The sequence below is a fragment of the Oryctolagus cuniculus genome, chromosome 10 (genome assembly GCF_964237555.1).
Source record: "Oryctolagus cuniculus chromosome 10, mOryCun1.1, whole genome shotgun sequence".
NCBI classification, from domain to species: domain Eukaryota; kingdom Metazoa; phylum Chordata; class Mammalia; order Lagomorpha; family Leporidae; genus Oryctolagus; species Oryctolagus cuniculus.
Genome location: NC_091441.1, coordinates 100,105,339 through 100,125,911, shown reverse-complemented (window position 1 = coordinate 100,125,911; position 20,573 = coordinate 100,105,339). Strand labels below are relative to the sequence as shown.

The 20,573-nt window shown below is 46.1% G+C and overlaps 1 protein-coding gene across 7 annotated transcripts in view; it reads right to left on the bottom strand.

The window, feature by feature from the left end:
• Nucleotides 1-20,573, bottom strand: part of QRICH1 (glutamine rich 1) — a 56,283-nt gene that overhangs the window by 1,776 nt on the left and 33,934 nt on the right. For all 7 annotated transcript variants that reach the window (XM_070050816.1, XM_008260628.4, XM_008260626.4 and 4 more), the window contains 6 exons: nt 10,799-10,976; nt 10,019-10,173; nt 8,382-8,496; nt 1,328-1,436; nt 845-996; nt 424-514 (listed from right to left, as the gene is read on the bottom strand). In XM_070050816.1, coding sequence (XP_069906917.1) covers nt 424-514; nt 845-996; nt 1,328-1,436; nt 8,382-8,496; nt 10,019-10,173; nt 10,799-10,976 — 800 coding nt within the window. The remainder of the gene's footprint in view (nt 1-423; nt 515-844; nt 997-1,327; nt 1,437-8,381; nt 8,497-10,018; nt 10,174-10,798; nt 10,977-20,573) is intronic.

The following is a 20,573-nucleotide window of genomic DNA, read 5'->3' as shown; positions in this document are numbered from 1 at the left end:
TTAATCTAAGTGGCATACTAAAACCTGCAGCCTACAAAGACCATTCTGGTATTGCTATGCAAGGGCAAGTGGGAGCAAAAGCTGAAAGAAAGATGTCAGGGTAGCAGTAACCGAGGACAAGCCTAGAGAATGTAGGGCCATGTCAACACGTGATGGAGGTGGCATCTCTGCATCTTCATGTCCTCTCCACAAAGGTGACTGCCAGCAACCAGGACGGATTTCTTCTTGCATCACAGTGCTGGGCACATGACACAGTCTGGAAAAATCAGCTAGACTGCCACTATCTTGAACATTTTGGAAGTGTTTATACTGTGTTGGAGACTAGAGGGTGCCTCTCTCCTGTGTTTAGATATGCACACGAGTGAGCATGTACACACGCGCACACATACACACAGTTAGGCAGTCACAATAAAGCCTCCTCACCATTTGAAGAGGTAGAAATCGTAGAGCTTGATGGGACACCTCAGTGGATTCTCTGGATTTTCTGTCTGTTCTGCATACATGTCATCTGTAACTACAAAACACACCCACCCCCGACCACAGACCTGGTATCAGACTGCTTGAGCTCAGGCCTAGATCAGGATAGGCATTGAACCACCCCACCTAGGAAATACTGGGGGTAGGGAGGAGGAAGGCATGAGCCACAGGCAGTGACTACGAAGGGACAAGGCAGCTATCTTCTCTGGGGATTCTCTGCTTCTGTAACTTAAGTTTTTGGCTGGGGAGAAGGGAGTTGAGAAATCCTGTCCAGCAAACCCAACCTTCACACTCCATCACTATCCCACAGGCACAACGGCTGGACTGGACAAGTAGCACCTGTGTCTTCCCTGCCTCCTTTTCCTACCTTTCTGGCCAGTCTGGTGTATTCCAAGAGCTTTCAGGTACCGGATACTCGTGCTTTTATCCTTGGGGTTGGAGGGGTTCTTCTTTGTTTGTCGCAAGACCTTTGAGAAGGCCAGCTTCATGTGCTGGTCCACTGTCTTCAACAGGAAGTACCTGGACCACAAGTGAAAGCAAGGCAGAGGGAGGGGTGCCAGGAGGATACCAGGACTCCCCCTCCACCCACACTCCCAGGATCTGGGCAGGCCCATATCCAAGCACAGTGTCTAGTGGAAGAGATACATCAAGATGGATGGCAGGGGTTTTGCAAGGCTGCTTGCCTCATTGACCACCACGCAGAGTGCAGCCAAGCGGGGCTAGAGGCTTTCAGTAACCCAGAGGTTCTCAAGTATGTGTCAGAGGAAGTCACAATCCTCCTGGAGAGCTTCCACCTTCCTCACTGGGCAGACGCCAGCAGCGCTACATGTGAAGCCTCTAGAACACTTACTTGGTGTTGAAGAACATGAGGGTGGTCAGCAGGGTGGAGGGGGAGTGAGCCCCAAGCTGCTTGCACTCCCACAGCATCTCCTCAGTCACGTGGCTGGGCAGCACATAGCCTAGGAGGAACAGAGCACTGCTACAACAAGTGATGGCAGGCGGCCCCTCGCAGGCACAGGACGGGCGGAGTGAGGCACAACCACCAGACAGGAGTACAAGCTGAATCAGGGAAGTCTCCCTCGAGTGTGTCAACACGATCTCGCAAACCTGTTACAACACATATGCCTGGCTCTCAGCCAAATTTCTGGCGTGGACCTCCTAAGGAGCGTTTCTAGTAGCTTCCAAGGCGCTGCTGCTGCCACGGCTGCTCTGCAAAAGCCTATCTCGAGAAGCACTGCTTCACAGACTGCTGCCACCTGACAAACTCCCCCTCCAGTCCAATGCTAACATGGGGCCAAAGAACTGCCCCCAGGGAGAATGAAGTACCTAAAATCATAACAGAAATTCTGCATCTATGTTTACTTTTTGAGAGAGGGGACAGAGCTTTCATATTTTCAAGGTGTGCTGGGCCCAAAGAACTACTGTGTATGTCCCTGTTGGCCTTTACCTTTACCAAACCTTACCTATGTCTGCTATCTATAGAAAGCAAGTTCATTCTCATCTCTTTTCCAGATAAAAAAGATACAGATATTTGAATGATTATCAATTTCTCCCAAAAGGGCAGGTGTAACTCTAAGACCCTGGTTTGTAAGTGAACCCAGAGGCAGGAAGGGGCAAAGACAGTGGTTTGAAAAAAAGCCTTGGGCAACCACATCTGCGACAAAGGAAAGTGACTCTTGGTTTGACGACCAAGTCCCCTTCATGTGCGCCACTCAACAGGCAACGTACAAGTGTTTGTACACAGGGTCATGGTGAGAGCAGCTGACACCAGGATAGTCTTGCAGAGACTCAGAATGCAGGCAGTGAGGATGACACTTTTTGCAAGAAGGAAAAGGAACATTCTACTAAACAGCCTTACAGTCTCTGTTCCTACCAAAGCTGGCCTTCTGACTGCATGTGAACTCCACTCTTGTCTACTGTTAAGGCTACTCTGTGGCCTTGGAGCAATGGGAAAAGTTTTCTTGCTCTCAGACGTATCCGAAAGCCCCAAGATGCAGGATGCGCACCAGAAGACAGCCTTCCTGAGTAAGGGACTTGTCTTAGAAACAATTCCAGGCCTACTCTGACATGCTCCACTTCTCTAGGTTCAGGCTACCAGCCAATCCTTTTGGTATCACCCCTAATTCTACTCTCTTAAACAACACAGTTTAAAATCACCTTTAACACCTGAGAACCAGGACTGTTAATCATGGGAGGAAAGAAATACAAAAACATTATATGAGTATTGAAGTCTTGTATTTCTGAATCTGAACTGCATTAAAATAATGTATTTTATTAAAAACAACAAAATTTCTTTCTCTGCTCTTGAATAAAAAAAATTGTTAAGGGGTGACACTTGGTGCAGTGGTTAAGATGTATGTAAGACACTCACGTCCACATCAGAGTGCCTGGGTTTGAGTCCTGGCTCTACTTGTGATTCCGGTTTCCTTCTAATGTGCATCCTTGGGAGGCAGCAGGTGATAGCTCAGGTACCTGAATCCCTGTCACTCACAAGGGAGAGACCTGCACAGAGTCCTAGGCTCCTGGCTTTCCCCTGGCCCAGTTCCAACTGTTGTGCTTAGAAACAATGACCAAACTACAAGCAATTAGCACTCCTAGCATCCAGATGGTGGTACTAAGCAACAGGGAGAACTGCGGGATCCCACAAGGGGACAAGAAATGTGCAAAGTCAGGAATATTCTGTCATATCAGAAATCAAGAAGTTCTCAAACACTACTAGGGTCATGTCAAAGAGACTTTGAAGACAATCTGAAGAGCTTCCAAATGACAAAAGGTAGAACAATTTGCTCATGAGTAATGATAACTGCACCAGACCTAATCACATCAAATACACATACATTTCATGAAATCACAATGATTATTAAAATACAAAACAACAAAAAACCCAGTGGTCATCACTGGGGAAAGTTAGCAAAACAATTCATTACAATGGAACAGGTAATTAGGGGGCCAGCACTGTGGCATAGAAGCTAAAGCTGTCCCTGCAGTGCCAGCATCCCATATGGATGCTGGTTCATTCTGATCCAGCTCTCTGCAATGGCCTAGGACAGCAGCTGAAGATGGCCCAAGTCCTTGGGCCCCTGCACCTGCATGGGAGACCAGGAAGAAGCTCCTGGCTCCTGGCTCCAGATCAGCACAGCTCAGACCACTGCAGCCATTTGGAGAGTGAACCAGTGGATGGAAGACTATTTCTCTCTCTCTCTGCCTCTCTTTAATTCTACCTTTCAAATGAATAAATAAAAAAAGAAAACAGGTAATTAAACAAAGAGAAACAAGCTCTTATCATGCCTCTTCTATACAATCTGTGTTGCTGAGAAATCAGAGTTGAAGAAGGAAAGTATCTTTTTATATTCTAACTATTAACAAAGAAGTAGTACCATAGAAGGCCAGCTTGCAACCCACAAAGATTTAATGGATCCAGAAATTATCATAGGCAACATAAGAAAAAGACATCCATGAAATAACCTGGTTAAAAAAAATTCACATACATACAAACTTTATTATTATTATTATTTTAGAGAAGTATAATGGCATTGTGGTATGTCAAGAATACACATCAGGGTCACAGTGTGGTGCAGCAGGTTAAGCCACCACCTGCAATGTGGACATTCCATATTGGAGCACTGGTTCGAGTCCTTGCTGGTCCACTTCCAATCCAGCCTCTTTTAATGGAAATGCAGTAGAGGATGGCCCAAGTACTTGGATCACTGCCATCCATGTGGGATATCCTCATGGAGGTCCTGGCTCCTGGCTCCTGGCTTCAGCTCAGCCCAGCCCTGGCAACTGTGGCCATTTGGGGAGTTAACCAGTGGGTGGGTGATTTCACTCCCTTTTGTTTCTCATTCTGTTAACTACCTTTCAAATAATTAAAAAACAAAACAAAACAAAACAAAAACATATCAGAGGCAAGTGACTGGTCCAACGAATACGACGCCGGTTAAGACAGTGGCATCTAGAATCTGAGCATAGGGCTGCGTCACGGCTCAGGCTCCTGAGTTTGGCCTCCTGCTAACACAGACCCTGGGAATCAGCAGGTGATGGTCAGGTAGTTGGGTCCCTCTGCTACCTACGCAGGAGATCTGGACTGAGCTGTGAGCTTCCAGCTTTGGCCTGGCTGAACCCAAGCCACTGTAAGGAGCACTGTCTTATGTCTGCATCTCTCTCTCTCTCTCTCTCTCTCACACACACACACACACACAAACAGAATACGTATGGAAATATTTATGGATAAACAGTCTAGAACTTATTTCAAAATAATACAGGAGGTGAAGGAGGCTCTGGGATGCATGAAACAAGACTGGTCACGGACACGTCCTCCTGTTATGTATGCTGAAATTTCCATAATGAAAGCTAAACATTCATCTATGAACATCCATACTGGGCTTGAAAATTTGCAAATCATATAAAATGAGTCACCTTTTTCTCTTTTATTTAAATTATTAGAAAGGTGGATAGAGCGAGAGAGACAGAGAGGTCTTCCATCCACTGGTCCAAATCCCAAATACCTACAACAGCCAGGGCTGGGACAGGCCAAAACCAGAAGCCCAGAACTCACTCTGGATCTTACATGCAGATGGCAGGAACCCAAGTATTTCAGTCCTCATCTCCTACCTCCCAGGATGCATTGTAAAAGGAAGCTGGATTGGAGGGCAGCCAAGACATGAATTCAGGCATACTGAGAAGCGGTGTCCCAAGTAGCATTCTAACCACTGTCCCCAGTGCCTGCCCTCATGCCTTTTCTGATGATAAAGCCCCTCAGAAAGGCTTCCCTCCTAACACCCGTAACACTTTCCATTCTCTTTTGCTCCATTCTTCAAAGAACTTAGCTTGCTTATTTATACCTTGTCAGCACTTACTAGACTACACACACCATAGCCTGGCACAAAGTTGGCATTCAAAAACTTTAACCAGTAACGTAAAAAATAAGAGCGTTAGTAGTATACTTTTTTTTTTTTTTTTTTTTGAGTCTTTTTTTGACAGGCAGAGTGGACAGTGAGAAAGAGAGAAAGGTCTTCCTTTGCTGTTGGTTTACCCTCCAATGGCCGCCGCGGCTGGCGCGCTGCGGCTGGCGCACTGCGCTGATCCGATGGCAGGAGCCAGGTGCTTCTCCTGGTCTCCCATGGGGTGCAAGGTCCAAGGACTTGGGCCATCCTCCACTGCACTCCCTGGCCACAGCAGAGAGCTGGCCTGGAAGAGGGGCAACCGGGACAGAATCCGGCACCCCAACCAGGACTAGAACCTGGTGTGCCGGCGCCACAAGGCGGAGGATTAGCCTAGTGAGCCGCGGTGCCAGCCAGTAGTATACATTTTAATACATGGTAATGCCAGGATTAAAACTCAACATATTCATGTGAAGTTTTTAATGTTTGTGTAAATAACAAGGAGACAGTTATATCACTAAAAAAATGCTTACCTTTTTAAGAAACTGCCAAACTGATTTCCAAAGTGGTTGTGACATTTAGCATTCACACCAGCAATAAATGACAGTTCCTGTTGCTCCCTATCCATGTCAGCATTTGTTGCTCTCCTTTGGATTTTAGTCATTCTAGTAAGCGTATAGTTCTATCTTTTTTCTTCTTAATTGATTATTTGAAAGGCAGAATTACAAAGACAGAGCAAGAGTGAGAGCGAGAGACAGAGACAAAGATTTTTCTTGTGCTGGTTCACTCCCAAATGGCTGTAACAACCAGGGCTAGGCCAGGCCAAAGCCAGGAGCTTCTTCTGGGTCTCTTCTTGCCGGTGCTGCAGGCTGTGGCTCAACCTGCTGTGCCACAGCCCCAACCCCTATCTTACTGTTTTAATTTGCAACTGCTTGATGACATATCAAGTACATTTTCATATAGTTATTTGTCTTTTACATATCTTCTCAGATCTTCTCCCATGTTTTCCTCAGGTTGTTTTCTAGGTGCTGAGTTTCAAGAATTCTCTGTGTACTTCAGATACCATTCAAACAGCTCATGTATTCATTCCTAGTCTGTGACTTGTCTTAGCAATCTAAGAGTCTCTTACGCAGGGTCTAAGTTGTAAACTTTAATGAGGTAAGCTCCTATTTTTTCTTTCATAGACTGTGTTTTTGGTGCTTATCAAAAGTCACCACCAAACGCAAGATCACCTAGGTTTCCTCCTGTTACCCTTCTAGAGATTTATAGTTTAGCATTTTACATTTAGGTCTATGATCCATTTTAATTTTTATGAATGGTATGTATCTAGATTCATTTTTTTTCTATGTGGGTGTCTAGTTGTTCCACCACCATCTGTTGACAAGACTAACCTTTCTCCTTTGAATTGCCTTTCTCCTATGTAAAATATCTGTTTCTGGGTATTCTATTCTGTTCCACTGATCTGTCTATTCTTTTGCCAAAAAGCTGTACACAAATGTTTACACAGCATTTTTATTCATAACTGCCAAAATCTGGAAGCATCAAAGATGTCCTTCAACAGGTGACAGTAAAAATAAACTGTGGCGGCCAGCGCCGCGGCTTAATAGGCTAATCCTCCGCCTGCAGCACCGGCACACCGGGTTCTAGTCCCGGTTGGGGCACCGGAATCTGTCCCGGTTGCTCCTCTTCCAGTCCAGCTCTCTGCTGTGGCCCGGGAAGGCAGTGGAGGATGGCCCAAGTGCTTGGGCCCTGCACCTGCAGGGGAGAGCAGGAGAAGCACCTGGCTCCTGGCTTTGGATCAGTGTGGTGTGCGCAGCGTGCCGGCCATGGCAGCCATTGGAGGGTGAACCAATGGCAAAAAAGGAAGACCTTCCTCTCTGTCTCTCTCACTGTCCACTCTGCCTGTCAAATAAATAAATAAATAAAATAAACTGTGGCACCTCCATAAAATGGAATATTATTTGGTGATAAGAAATGAGCCATCAAGCCATGAAAAGACTCAAAGGAAATCTTAAATGAATACCTGAAAAGGATGTTTAGGGCAGTGAAGCATTCTATGTGCCAAGACAAAAGTGGACACGTCTTCACATGTTTATCAAACCCAAAGAATATACAACACCTGTCAGCCCTAATAGTGCAACCAACAGACTTTAGTTAATAATGTATCAATACTGGTTCATCAACTGTAACAAATGTACCACATGAATACAGCATGTTGGCAAGAAGGGAAATAGTGTGTGACAGTCTATATTTAAGAATATATGGAAAATCCCCCACTTAGTTTTTCAAGGAAACTTTACCTGAAGAAGGTTAGAGAGGGACAGAAGGAGGAAGGCAAAAGGGAAAAGAAAAGAGGAATAACCCGGTGTCAGAATCTCTACTAAAAGCTTATGTTCCAATATGACATGCTGCCCAGATCTAAATGTGGGTAAAGCAAAAACTGTGTCCCTCACATGAAAGTGTCCCCCATTCATAACTGATGTAATAATTCCAATTTTTCTGAAAAATTTGACAGCAGGGACAAAGCTCCCATCCGCTGTTTCACCCCCCAAATGGCGGCAATAGCCAGGGCTAGAGCAAAGAGCTGACAACCCAATCCGGGTCTACATGTGGATGGCAGGGACACACTATTTCAGCCAGCATCACACCGTCTTGCATTCACAGGGAGCTAGAATCGGGAGCCGAGCTGGGTATCAAATTCAGGGACTCCAATGTGGGATGTGGGCATCTTAACCACCAGGTAAAACAGTTGCTCACGATTCTGCTTTTAATCAATAAATATGAATAGAAAGTTATCAACTACCCCACTAGTTCTGCAAACCCCATGTCCTTGTCATGCCTAGACCAGCAGTATTCTCTGGTGAGCAATGTCTATTCCTTATCAAGCCAAGCAGCAGATGTCAAAGCTGCTGCCTCAGATCTACAGCCCCTCACCCAAACGGTACACCACAGCCAGCCACAGAAGTTGACCATCTTTTTCATACACAGGTGGGAAAGTAATCAAAAAACAAGGGAAGCTCTTACCAAGTGGAGTGACACGGGGCTGAACATCCTTCAGAACTTCATGTAGCCACTCCGTGAATCGAACATAATAAAGATCGGAGAAAATGTCATCTACCCTCCCATTTTCAAAAAGATACTAGAAGAAAAATAATCAATTTAAGTTATTGGTAGTCTCCTCTCTCAGGCTTTCAATAGAAACAAACACTTTTTCCACCAATACCACTACTTCTCCCTTCCCATTCCACCTTGAAACTCTCCAAGCATGTGACACTTCCACAATGGACTTCAGAACATGTGAACTGATTCTCACAACACTCTTGACACCTGGGCCAATGAGGCAGGTTCTGTGAATGCTGTTGGACCCGAGTAAGGTATCCTCTTACAGAGGTAAATGAAAATCATGAACAGGATCTGATGTCAGCCTCTTACTAGGATTTATGTACATTAAATATGCCTTCAAGGACTGGGAAGAACATGGAATGAGACACAGTAGGGAAAGCAATTCATTTTGTGCCTGGGTTGGAGCCAACAAGAAAGAGGAACAAACTGGTAGGCAAACTTTTCTAAGGACAAGGCAGTAGGGTGAGTTCCAACCAGCAAGTTGTCTTCAATCTCTTCAACAGTCTTCAAGGTCCAGCATTGTGCCATAGTAGGGTAAAGCTGGTGAAGTGTTTGGGCCACTACACCCATGCAGGAGACCCAGATAAAGCTCCTGGCTTTGGCCAAGCCATTGCTACCATCTGGGAAGTGAACCAGTGGATGGAAGATCTTTCTCTCTCTAATTATGACTTTCAAAATAAATAAAAGAGGATAAGGAGCTGTGGAATGGAGGGTTGGGCCTTGGCCTGCAGTGAGGGCATTCCATTTGAATGCTGGTTCAAGTCCCGGCTGCTCCACTTCTGATCCAGCTCCCTGACGGTACACCTGGGAGAGCAGTGGAGGATGGCCCAAGTGCTTGGGCCCCTGCACACAAGTGGGAGACATGGAAGAGGCTCCTGGCTCCTGGCTTCAGCCTGGTCCAGCCCTGGCCGTTGTAGGCACCTGGGGAGTGGACTGGTGGATGGAAGATCTCTTCCTCTCTGTATCTCTGCCTTTCAAATAAATAAATAAATAATTTCTTAAAAAAAGGAAAAGAAAAAAAAAAGCCAGGTACCTGGCAAAGCCCCCAGTTTCTGATTCAGTTATTCTGTTTAGGGGTCCAAGAATTTGTATTTAAAAAAAGGAAAAAATAAATAAATAAATAAATAAATGAGAACTACCTTTTATTTTTTTAAAGATTTATTTGTTTATTTATTTAATGGGGGGAGGTGTAGAGGGGGAAGAAGAAAGAGGGGCAAAGAGGAGGAGGGGAAAAAGAGGGAGAGGGAGAGCCAGGGCTGGGCCAGGCCAAAGCCAGGAACGCAATCTGGGCCTCCCAAGTGGGTGGCAGGGATTCAAGCACTTGGGCCATCATCTGCTGTTTTCCCAGGTACATGAACAGGAAGCTAAGCTAGAAGCAGAAGAGCGAGGATGTGAACCAGGCGTTGCACAATGGGATACAGGCATCCAAGCAGAGGTGTACCCTGCTGTGCCACAATACCTGCACCAGAGAACTTGCTCATTTTAACACCGAATGGGAACACAGTTCCAACCTGTTTCTGTGAAGATCAGTTTCCTACCTTCTGAATACACAGGAAAATATAGTACAGCACATCTGGGTCATAGGGTTCACCTTCTCCGTTTCTAGCTTCCCGGGTCATTAAACATAGCCCGTAATTCAATTCAGCCACAGCAGAGGAGATGAGATCTTCCTGAAACCGCAGCAACTGGCGCCCTGTAACATAAGTCCCAGAGGTGAACAGGAGGCCTGACAATAATGATCTTTTTGCTAGTTGCTCACATTCCTGAAGAAAGGGCTTAGAACAGATATTGCTCATTATGGTACTGGGACAGAAAAGATCACCAGCATCTGAGATGAGAACGAGCCTACCAAGGCAGTAATCACATATGCTCTATTACACCAAGGGTTTCCTTCCCACAATCCTCACCTCCACTTATCCCAAAAGCTATTATCAGGACCAAGAAACAAAAGCAGGACAAAACAGAATCTATCCGCTGTGATGTGTGCAAGGATATGAACTTAATGACAAAAAAAGATGGGTTTTGAGACTACTCACTGGTTCCTTTTCACTCCAAAAAGACACTCTGTCCTGGCATGGTAGGCTAACTTCAGAAAATCACAAGCACAAAAATGCCTGGCCTGGGGCACACTCGCAAATCCTGCTTGTCTGGCAGGGTCAGGCCTGCTTGTTGCTACTGTATAAATTCAGCACTTTTTCAGATAGTTCTCGAGTCCCTACAGCAAGAGGATACCACTTTCCTACTGTTCTGTCCTCATGTGACTTTAATAGCACCATTATTTTACACACAGCTCACCCCCCTCTCTCCCAAAAACTCACTCCCGATAGGTGCCAATCTGTTCTGAGCATCCTTCTCCAGCTCAGCATTCTTGGTCTGGGCCCAGTTTTTCCATACTTCAAGCCCTTCTTCTGGCTTCAAAGAATTTGGAAGTAGAAGTTCAGGGGAAGGCTGTGGCTGTGACTGTGGTTCAACTTCTGCAACCTGCACAGTTTGAGCCTATGAAGAGAAACCATCAAAACACGTCAACATTGTTTTACAGTAGTCCTTCTACAAAGAAAAAATGTTATTTATTGTTCATGTAATTAAAAACAAAGGAACATAAAACCTCTCTTCTTGCTGTCTTATTGCAACCCCAGGACAGCAAAAGCAGCACTACAACTGGGCTAGTATGACGTAGCTCAGCACTCACTGCACTTTTGAGAGGCAAAGAAAGAAGCAAAGACGGAGATCACACATCCACTGTGTATTTGCCAAATGCAGGCAATGGCCAAGACAGGGAGACAGGAATTCAATCTAGGTCTCCCATGTAGATGGCAGAACCCAATTACCTGAGTTATCACTGCTGCCTCTCAGGGTCTGCATTTGCAGAAGCCCACAGTCTGGCAACATAGCTGGGAATGGAACTCAGGAACTCCAATATGGAATGACAGCATCATAACTAGCGGGCTAAACAACCAAACCAACTACACATTTAAATCTCTTATTTAAAAACAGCAATATTTAAGTATAAACCAGAATCTCTCTCTAGGGGGAACCTAGTATTTAGTCTTTTTAAAACTCCCTAAGTAAAATGGTAAATTTAATGTTTAGTCTCCACTGCTTCTCAAAGCAGTGCATTTCAAATTTAATGTGTACACAAATCACTTGGATATGTTCCTGAAAAAATGCTGAGATTGAAAGGGTCTAAGGTGGGGTTGGCACTGTAGAGGAGACGCTAAAGCTGCCACTTGCAGTGTCATATGGGTGCCACATCTCATATGGGCGCCAATTCAAGTCCCAGCTGCTCCACTTCTGATCCAGCTCTCTGCTATGGCCTGGGAAAGCGCAGAATATGGCCCAAATCCTTGGACCCCTGCACTGGCGTGGCAGACCTGGAAGAAGCTGCAGGCTCCTGGCTCCTGATCAGCCCAACTCTGGCCACTGCTGCCATCTGGGGAGTAAACCAGCGGATGGAGGACCTCTTTCCTTCTCACTGCTTCTGCCTGTCTGTAACTCTGCCTTTCAAATAAATAAGTAAATATTGGGAAAAAAAAAAAAGTGAAGGGTTTTGGGGCCACAGCTCTGGTTTCCTTAAAAAAAGGGAGGTCTAAGGTGGGATCTGAGATCCTGTGTTTGTACCAGACTCACCTGATAAAGTCTGTGGACTACAGACTTTATCACAGGTCAAGAGCAGTGATTTTTAAATCTGGTTGCACTTTAAAATAATCTGGACTGGAGCCAGCGCTGTGGCATACCGGGTAAAGCCACAGCCTGCAGTGCCAGCATCCCATATAAGTGACAGCTAATTCACTTCTGATCCAGCTCTCTGCTATAGCCTGGGAAAGCAGTGGAAGATGGCCCAAGTCCTTGGGCCCTGAACCCATATGGGAGACACGGAAGAAGCTCCTGGCTCCGGATAGGCGCAGCTCGGGTTGTTGTGGCCAACTGCAGTGAACCAGTGGATGGAAGACCTCTCACCTCTCTCTCTCTGTGTAACTCTTTCAAATAAATAAATAAATCTTTAAAAATAAAATAAAATAATCTGGACTGTATTTAAGAAATACTAATCTCTGAGCTTTATTCCCAGAGACTGTAATTTAATTGGCTTAAGGAAATTAGTATTCAAAAAGCTTCCCAGATGATTTTTTTTTAAGCTTTATTTATTTGGAAGGCAGAGTTAGAGAGAGGCAGAGAAAGAGACAAAAGAGAGAAGTCTGAAGGCTAAGCCATGTAGACAAGGACAGATAATGTCCATGATCCTCAATCCTAATTCCCAAAGGGCTAGACAGACACCAAGTACAGAATCTTGGGTCTCACACACCTATCCTACATTCTCTGAAAATCCCTTGAGCAATCCCCGACGCCAAGACCTATACTTCCTTCACCCAAAGGGCTGAAGAATGCCAAAATTCATTCAAATGAAGGCACAGAGATGATCCACAAATTTGTATGCCAACAAATAAAAATAAAAACAAACTTATTAGCTTTAATAATATACGTTATTAAAGACATAAAAAGCAATACAGTGTTTCTGTTATTAAGTATCAACACCTAAGAAAATATTCATATGTGGGGCCGATGCTGTGGCACAGCGGTTTAAAGCCCTGGCCTGAAGCACTGGCATCCCATATGGGTGCCGGTTCTAGTCCCGGCTGCTCCTCTTCCTATCCAGCTCTCTGCTATGGCCTGAGAAAGCAGTGGAAGATGGCCCAAGCCCTTGGGCCTCTGCACCCAAGTGGGAAACCCAGAAGAAGCTCCTGGCTTCGGATTGGCACAGCTCTGGCCGTTGCAGCCATCTGTGAGTGAACCAGCAGATGGAAAACCTCTCTCTCTCTGTCTCTACCTCTCTCTGTAACTCTGTTTTTCAAATAAATAAAATAAATCTTAAAAAAAAAAAAAGGAAAATATTCATATGTATTGACCTGGCTCTCCACCCTAAGGAAACAACAGAGAGTATATGTTATGCATCAAAATATACTGGAGGGGCCGGCGCCGTGGCTCAATAGGCTAATCCTCCACCTTGCGGCGCCGGCACACCGGGTTCTAGTCCCGGTCGGGGCGCCGGATTCTGTCCCGGTTGCCCCTCTTCCAGGCCAGCTCTCTGCTATGGCCAGGGAGTGCAGTGGAGGATGGCCCAGGTGCTTGGGCCCTGCACCCCATGGGAGACCAGGAAAAGCACCTGGATCCTGGCTCCTGCCATCGGATCAGCGCGGTGCGCCGGCTGTAGCGGCGGCCATTGGAGGGTGAACCAACGGCAAAGGAAGACCTTTCTCTCTCTGTCTCTCTCTCTCACTGTCCACTCTGCCTATCAAAAAAAAAAATATATATATATATATATACTGGAGGGGCCAGCACTGTCGTGTAGAGAGTAAAGCCACCATCTGCAGTGCCAGCAACCCATATGGCTGTCGGTTCGAGTTCCGGCTGCTCCACTTCTGATCCAGCTCTCTGCTATGGCCTGGGGAAGCAGCAGAAGTCCTTGGGCTCCTGCACCCAAGTGGCAGACCCGAAAGAAGCTTCTGGTTCCTGGCTTCGGATTGGCGCAGCTCTGGCTGTTGCAGCCAACTGAGGAGTGAACCAGTGGATGGAAGATATCTCTCTCTCTCTCCCCTCTCTCCCTCTCCCTGCCTCTCCTTTGCTCTCTGTGGAACTCTTTCAAATAAATAAATAAATTTTAAAAAATGACATACTGAAGAGTTGATTACCTTAGGGAAAATTATAAAATATGGATACCCAGTGAAAGAGGGTTATGAAAATTAGGCTCTATCCATCCAAATGGATTATACAGCAGACAGTATACATATTAATGAACACTAGAAATAGCATTTTAACTTGCTGCTTACATGGTTAAGTACAAAGAAATATGACACAAAATGTAGAATAAGTATAAACAATCATGTAAATAAACCCAATTTCCCCTCTTTCAAATTACAAAGAAAGGTGAGGAGTGGGTGTATAGCTAAGCTGTTAAGATGTCATATCCCGCAGAGTGCCTGTGGCTGATTCCTGGCTCTGGCTTCAGATGAAAGCTTCCTGTCAATGTAGACCCTTCCAGAAAGTAATAATGGCTCTCACCACATGGGAGACCTGGATTGCATCCTTGACTTCAGCCTTGGCCCAGCCTCAGACATTGCAAACACACAGGGAATAAGCCAGCAAACGGGAGCTCACTCTGCCACACAGGCACACGAGCAAGGTTAAAGTCTGAATATCATTAAAACACTTCCTGTGTGCTTTCTAACATTTAAACAATGGAAGAAAAACTCACAAAGGCTTCTTTTTGACTAACAAATTCGGGCAAGAATTTATTTATTTATTTAAAAAAAACTTAGTTATTTTTATTTGAAAGGCAGCACAGGAGAGGGAGAAACCTCCTGGTTTTCTTCCCCAGTGTACACAAGAGCAAGGGTTGGGAATGCCCAAAGCAGGAGCCTGGAATGCCATCGGGATATACATGGGTGGCAGGGCTCAACAACCACTGAGCCATCGCCTGCTTCCTCCCAGGATGGCATTAGATGGATCAGAAGTGGAACAGAAGATCCTGAATGAACAAGAATTCAGACACGGGATGCTGGCATTCCCATTGGAGGTTTAATCTTCTGTACAACACCTGCCCACGGTACAAGGTTTTATATAAATAGACAGTGAATGGCTGGCACCGCGGCTCAATAGGCTAATTCTCCACCTGTGGCACCAGCACTCCGGGTTCTAGTCCCCGTCAGGGTGCCCGATTCTGTCCCGGTTGCTCCTCTTCCAGGCCAGCTCTTTGCTGTGGCCCAGGAATGCAGTGGAGGATGGCCCAAGTGCTTGGTCCCTGCACCCGCATGGGAGACCAGGAGAAGCACCTGTCTCCTGGCTTTGGATCAGCACGGTGTGCCAGCGGCAGCGTGCCGGCCACAGTGGCCACTGCGGGGTGAACCAATGGAAAAGGAAGACCTTTCTCTGTCTCTCTCTCTCTCACTGTCCACTCTGCCTGTCAAAAAAATAAAAATAAATAAAAATAAAATAAAATAAAAAATAGACAGTGAAGTACTATAAAATTTGGATAGGCAGAGACAGGAAGAAATAAATCCCAACTTTACCTAAAGTTAGGTCCGCAACTGTCATTCTGATTACATGGCGCTCTAACCAAGGTCTGATGCTCAGTAAACCAGTTTTCATTCTCCACCACCTGACAAGAGCAGGCCTCCCTCCTTGAAATCCCTTCCATCCCAGACTCTGACTACTGGGCCAGACACAAGAGACAAACATGAAAGTACTTGAAAATGTTCACGGTAAATGGAATTAAAAGACAAGCTTATGTTGATGGAAAAAATTTTGATTCATACAGCTTTTTCATGTGTGTTTTCCATGAACGCTTTGAAAAGCCAACGTACAAATTTATGATGAATATTTGCATAAACAGGTTACTTGTTACCACATGATTTTTAAAAATTACTTATTTATTTGAAAGGCAGAGTTACACAGAGAGGGAGGAAAGACAACAAGAAAGCTTTCACCTGCTGGTTCACTCCCAAAATGGCCTCAATGGCCATGTTATGGGCTGGGTTGGGCCTAAATTAATTTTCCAGGCTGTTGGGCCGGCGCCGTGGCTCAATAGGCTAATCCTCCACCTTGCGGCGCCGGCACACCGGGTTCTAGTCCCGGTTGGGGCGCCGGATTCTGTCCCGGTTGCCCCTCTTCCAGGCCAGCTCTCTGCTATGGCCAGGGAGTGCAGTGGAGGATGGCCCAGGTGCTTGGGCCCTGCACCCCATGGGAGACCAGGAAAAGCACCTGGCTCCTGGCTCCTGCCAGGATCAGCGCGGTGCGCCGGCTGCAGCGGCGGCCATTGGAGGGTGAACCAACGGCAAAAGGAAGACCTTTCTCTCTCTGTCTCTCTCTCTCTCACTGTCCACTCTGCCTGTCAAAAAAAAAAAAAAAAAAAAAAAAAAAAAAAAAAAAAAAAATTTTTCCAGGCTGTTGCCTCATACTTAGAGAAATACAAGGCCAAACACAGCATGCAGTGTCATAAACTTTATTTACAAAGTGAGAAAAATACACAGGCTCATTAGGGCTTTATTGAGGGAGAATAGGCCACAGAAAGGGCATTATCATACCCTCCTCAGCTCTTCCATGAGGAAGAGACAGTATGCTTCTGTTCTTCCTAGCTTTTTATGAGCTTAGAAAAACGGAAGTGTTAACATGGTACCACCCCCACATCCCGGCTAAAAGGAAGTACTTTCTAGGGAGGGGTCCCCTGATTGACAAGTAGGTGAACATGGCAATACAAAGTTAAGGAAGGGGGCCAGCACTGTGGCTTAGTGGGTAAAGCCACTGCCTGCAGTGCCGGCATCCTATATAGGCACCAGTTGGAATCTTGGCTGCTCCACTTCCGATCCAGTTCCCTGCTATGGCCTGGGAAAGCAGTATAAGATAGCCCAAGTGCTTGGGTCCCTGCACTGCATTGGAGACCTGGAAGAAACTTCCGGCTTCTGGCTTCGGATCACTGTAGCTCTGACCTTTGCAGCCATCTGGGGAGTGAACCACCAGATGGAAGACCTCTCTCTCTCACTCTCTGCCTCTCTGTAACTCTGCCTTTCAAATAAATAAATGAATTTTTTTTTTTTTTGACAGGCAGAGTGGACAGTGAGAGAGAGACAGAGACAGAGAAAGGTCTTCCTTTTCCGTTGGTTCACCCCCCAAGGGCCACTGCGGCCGGTGCACCGCGCTGATCCAAAGGCAGGAGCCAGGTGCTCCTCCTGGTCTCCCATGGGGTGCAGGGCCCAAGCACGTGGGCCATCCTCCACTGCATTCCCGGGCCACAGCAGAGAGCTGGCCTGGAAGAGGAGCGACTGGAACAGAATCGGGCACCCCGACTGGGACTAGAACTCGATGTGCTGGCACCGCAGGTGGAGGATTAGTCTATTGAGCCATGGCATCGGCAATAAATAAATCTTAAAAAAAAAAAAGCTAAGGAGGTACGGCTTCTAGCTCATGAACTTAATCTTCTCCTTGATCAGTGGTATCAGCCAGAGCTGAGCAGATCTGAAGCCAGGAGCTTCTTTTGAATCTCCCACAAGGGCACAAGAGCCCAAGCACTTGGGCCATCTACCGATGGGAGGTGGGTTGGAAGTGGGGGTTAGTGAGACTCAAACTGGTGCCCATATGAGCTGGCTTTACCAGTGACGCCACAGCACTGGTCCCTATTATTATTATTATTTTTGTTAACATCTACTCTTGCAGATTCTGAGGAGATCTAAACCGTCAAATACTAACCTGGGCTGGTGTTGTGGTCCAGCAAGTTAGGATGCTGCTTGAGAAGCTGGCATCCCAAGAGGATGCTGGTTTGAGTCCTTCCTGGCTGCTCCTTTTCCAATCTAGCTCCTTCCTAATGTACCTGAGAAAAGCAGTGAAAGATGGCCCAAATGCTTGAGCCCCTGCCACCCACATGGGAGAAGCAGATGGAGTTCCAGGATTCTGGCTTTGGCTTGGCCCAGCCCCAGTCATTGTGGCCATCTGGAGAGTAAACCAGTGAATGCAGACTCACTCTGTCTCTCCAGCTCTCTTTAACTTTGCCCTTCAGATAAATAAGTAAATCTTTTTAAGATTTATTTATTTATTTGAAAGTCAGAGTTACACAGAGAGAGAAAGGTCTTCCATTATTTGGTTTGCTGCCCAGTTGGCCACAACGGCTGGAGCTATGCCAATCCGAAGCCAGGAGCTTCTTCCAGATCTCCCATGTGGGTGCAGGGGCCCAAGCACTTGAGCCATCTTCAGCTTTGCCAGGCCATAACAGAGAGCTAGATCGAAAGTGGAGCAGCCAGGACTCAAACTGGCGCCCATGTAGAATGCCAGCACCGCAGGCAGCGGCTTTATGGGCTACACCACAGCATAGGCCCCAAATAAGTAAATATTAAAAAAAAAGAAAAACTCTTAGATTAAAATTTTCAATTTCCTTAATTTAGGCACTGATTTTTTTAAAAGATTTGAAAGTCAGTGTTACACAGAGGGTGAAAGAGAGGTGGAGAAAGAGAGGCCTTCCATTTGCTGGTTCATTCCCCAATTGGCCGCAACAGCCAGAGCTGGGCCGATCTGAAGCCAGGAGTCAGGAGCTTCTTCTGGGTCTCCCATGTGGGTGGAGGGGCTCAAGCACTTGGGCCACCTTCTACTGCTTTCCTAGGCCATAGCAGTGAACTGGATCAGAAGTGGAGCAGCCGGGACTTAAACCAGCGTCCATATGGGATGCCGGTACTGCAGGAGGCAGCTTTATCTACTATGTCACAGTGTTGGCCCATAGGCCCTGACTTTAAGGGAGAAAATTGACGCTACAAGTCTTTAAAGAATGCACTTAGGCTCTTACAGGCAGTAAAAAAAGTAAATGGGGCAGCAGGTTACATCACTATCAAAGCACTGGTTCCAATCCCTGCTGCTTAGCTTCTGTTTCAGCTCCTTGGTAATGCTCCTGGTAAAGCAACAGCAGATGACCCAAGTTTTTGGGCTCTTGCCACCCACATGGGAGATCTGGATGGAGTTTCAGGCTCCTGGCTTAGGGTCATTTGGGAAGTGCGTCAGCAGGTGGAAGACTGTGTATCTCCCTCTCTGTCATTCAGACTTTCAAATAAATACGTTTTTATTGAAAAATAAACCAGGAAAAAAATTCAAATTATGCAAAAGCCCTCATTTCTCTTACTCAATGATTTAAAAAAACCTACACATAAAGCTCTTTGTTATGTCCAGGAATATAGGAACACATTAAACCACAGTGAGGAACAAACAATGATTCAGTTTTAGTGATGTGAAGAAAAATCTGGGTGTCAGTTTTTCACAGCCACTCTAGGAGTGAGGAAAAGATAACTTGCAGTAGTCCCCACTAACCATCATCCACCACGCTGCTCTCAGACACCTACCACAGGCCAAAAAGGTAGCTGAGCTTGGGGTCAGTGTACCAAGTAACACACCAAGCCTCTCAGAGCCTTGTCAATATGCCCTCCTTTTACACACAGGCCCAAGATGCGCTTCACCCACTCAATCAGCACTTTCTGTCAGCTCTTCCAGCAACACACTTCCCGGCCCCCCACCCCACTCCACTTTACTAAAGAGCTTGTCACCAGTCACTGTCCTCGTCAAAGCCAGGTCCACAGTCAGGACCTGGCACTCTTGCCCTTCCTCTTTACTTCTGACGTGAGGACTCATTCTCTGAGGTACGAGGATCTCTGATCCCTGTGCTGCATTCAGCGCTGCAATCACTACTGTGGCTACTGCAGAAATGAGCCATCACTTCTTCATTATCCTGTTGGTAGCAGCAGTCACTGCTGCCTCCACCACTACCACCAACCAGTCCCAGTACCTCCCAGTCAAAAATTACCGAAAGGAAATGGTCACATGCAATGGAAGCTTCAGCCCAAAACTACAGAATCACTCCGGCATATCCAGCAGTGCCACTTTCACAACTTTCCCTTCGTATGGTGCCCACCACTTTCTCCTGGACCTCTCCAGGCTATACGGCACCTCCCTCTCTGCCTTGGGATTGTCACTGACAGGCCCTTAAATGTCTGTCAATCCTGGAGCTCCACCTTAGACTCACTTTTTATTTCAACTACACGTTTACCCAGTATTGATTTTCATGTTTGTAGACACAGGCCTGCCAGTTAAGCCTCCAGTTAATATGTTGACATCTCTTCCTGGAGTACCTGGGTTCAATTCCTGGCTGTGGCTCCTGACTCCAGCATCCTGCTAACACAGACCACGGAAGGCAGCAATGAAAGCTCAAGTAATTGGGTGCTGCCATTTACGTAAAACTCTGAGTTCCAAGATTCCAGCTTTGGCCAGGGCCATTACTGGCACTTGCAGATTGAACAAAAAGGCAGCTGGTTCTGTCTCATCCTTTCTGTCTGTCTCTCAAATAAATTAAACAACAACAAAAAACCCGCCAGCAACAAAAACTAATGGGTATTGTATATCACCAGCTTAACATCTCAGAACTACCTCAAATTAATAACTACAGACAGAACTCATCATCTTCCATACCCAAACCAGAACCCCACACTCATGTGGTTGAATGGTAATACCAGTATCAGATATCTAAGGTTAAAATTTAGATTTCTTGGCCGGCGCCGCGGCTCACTAGGCTAACCC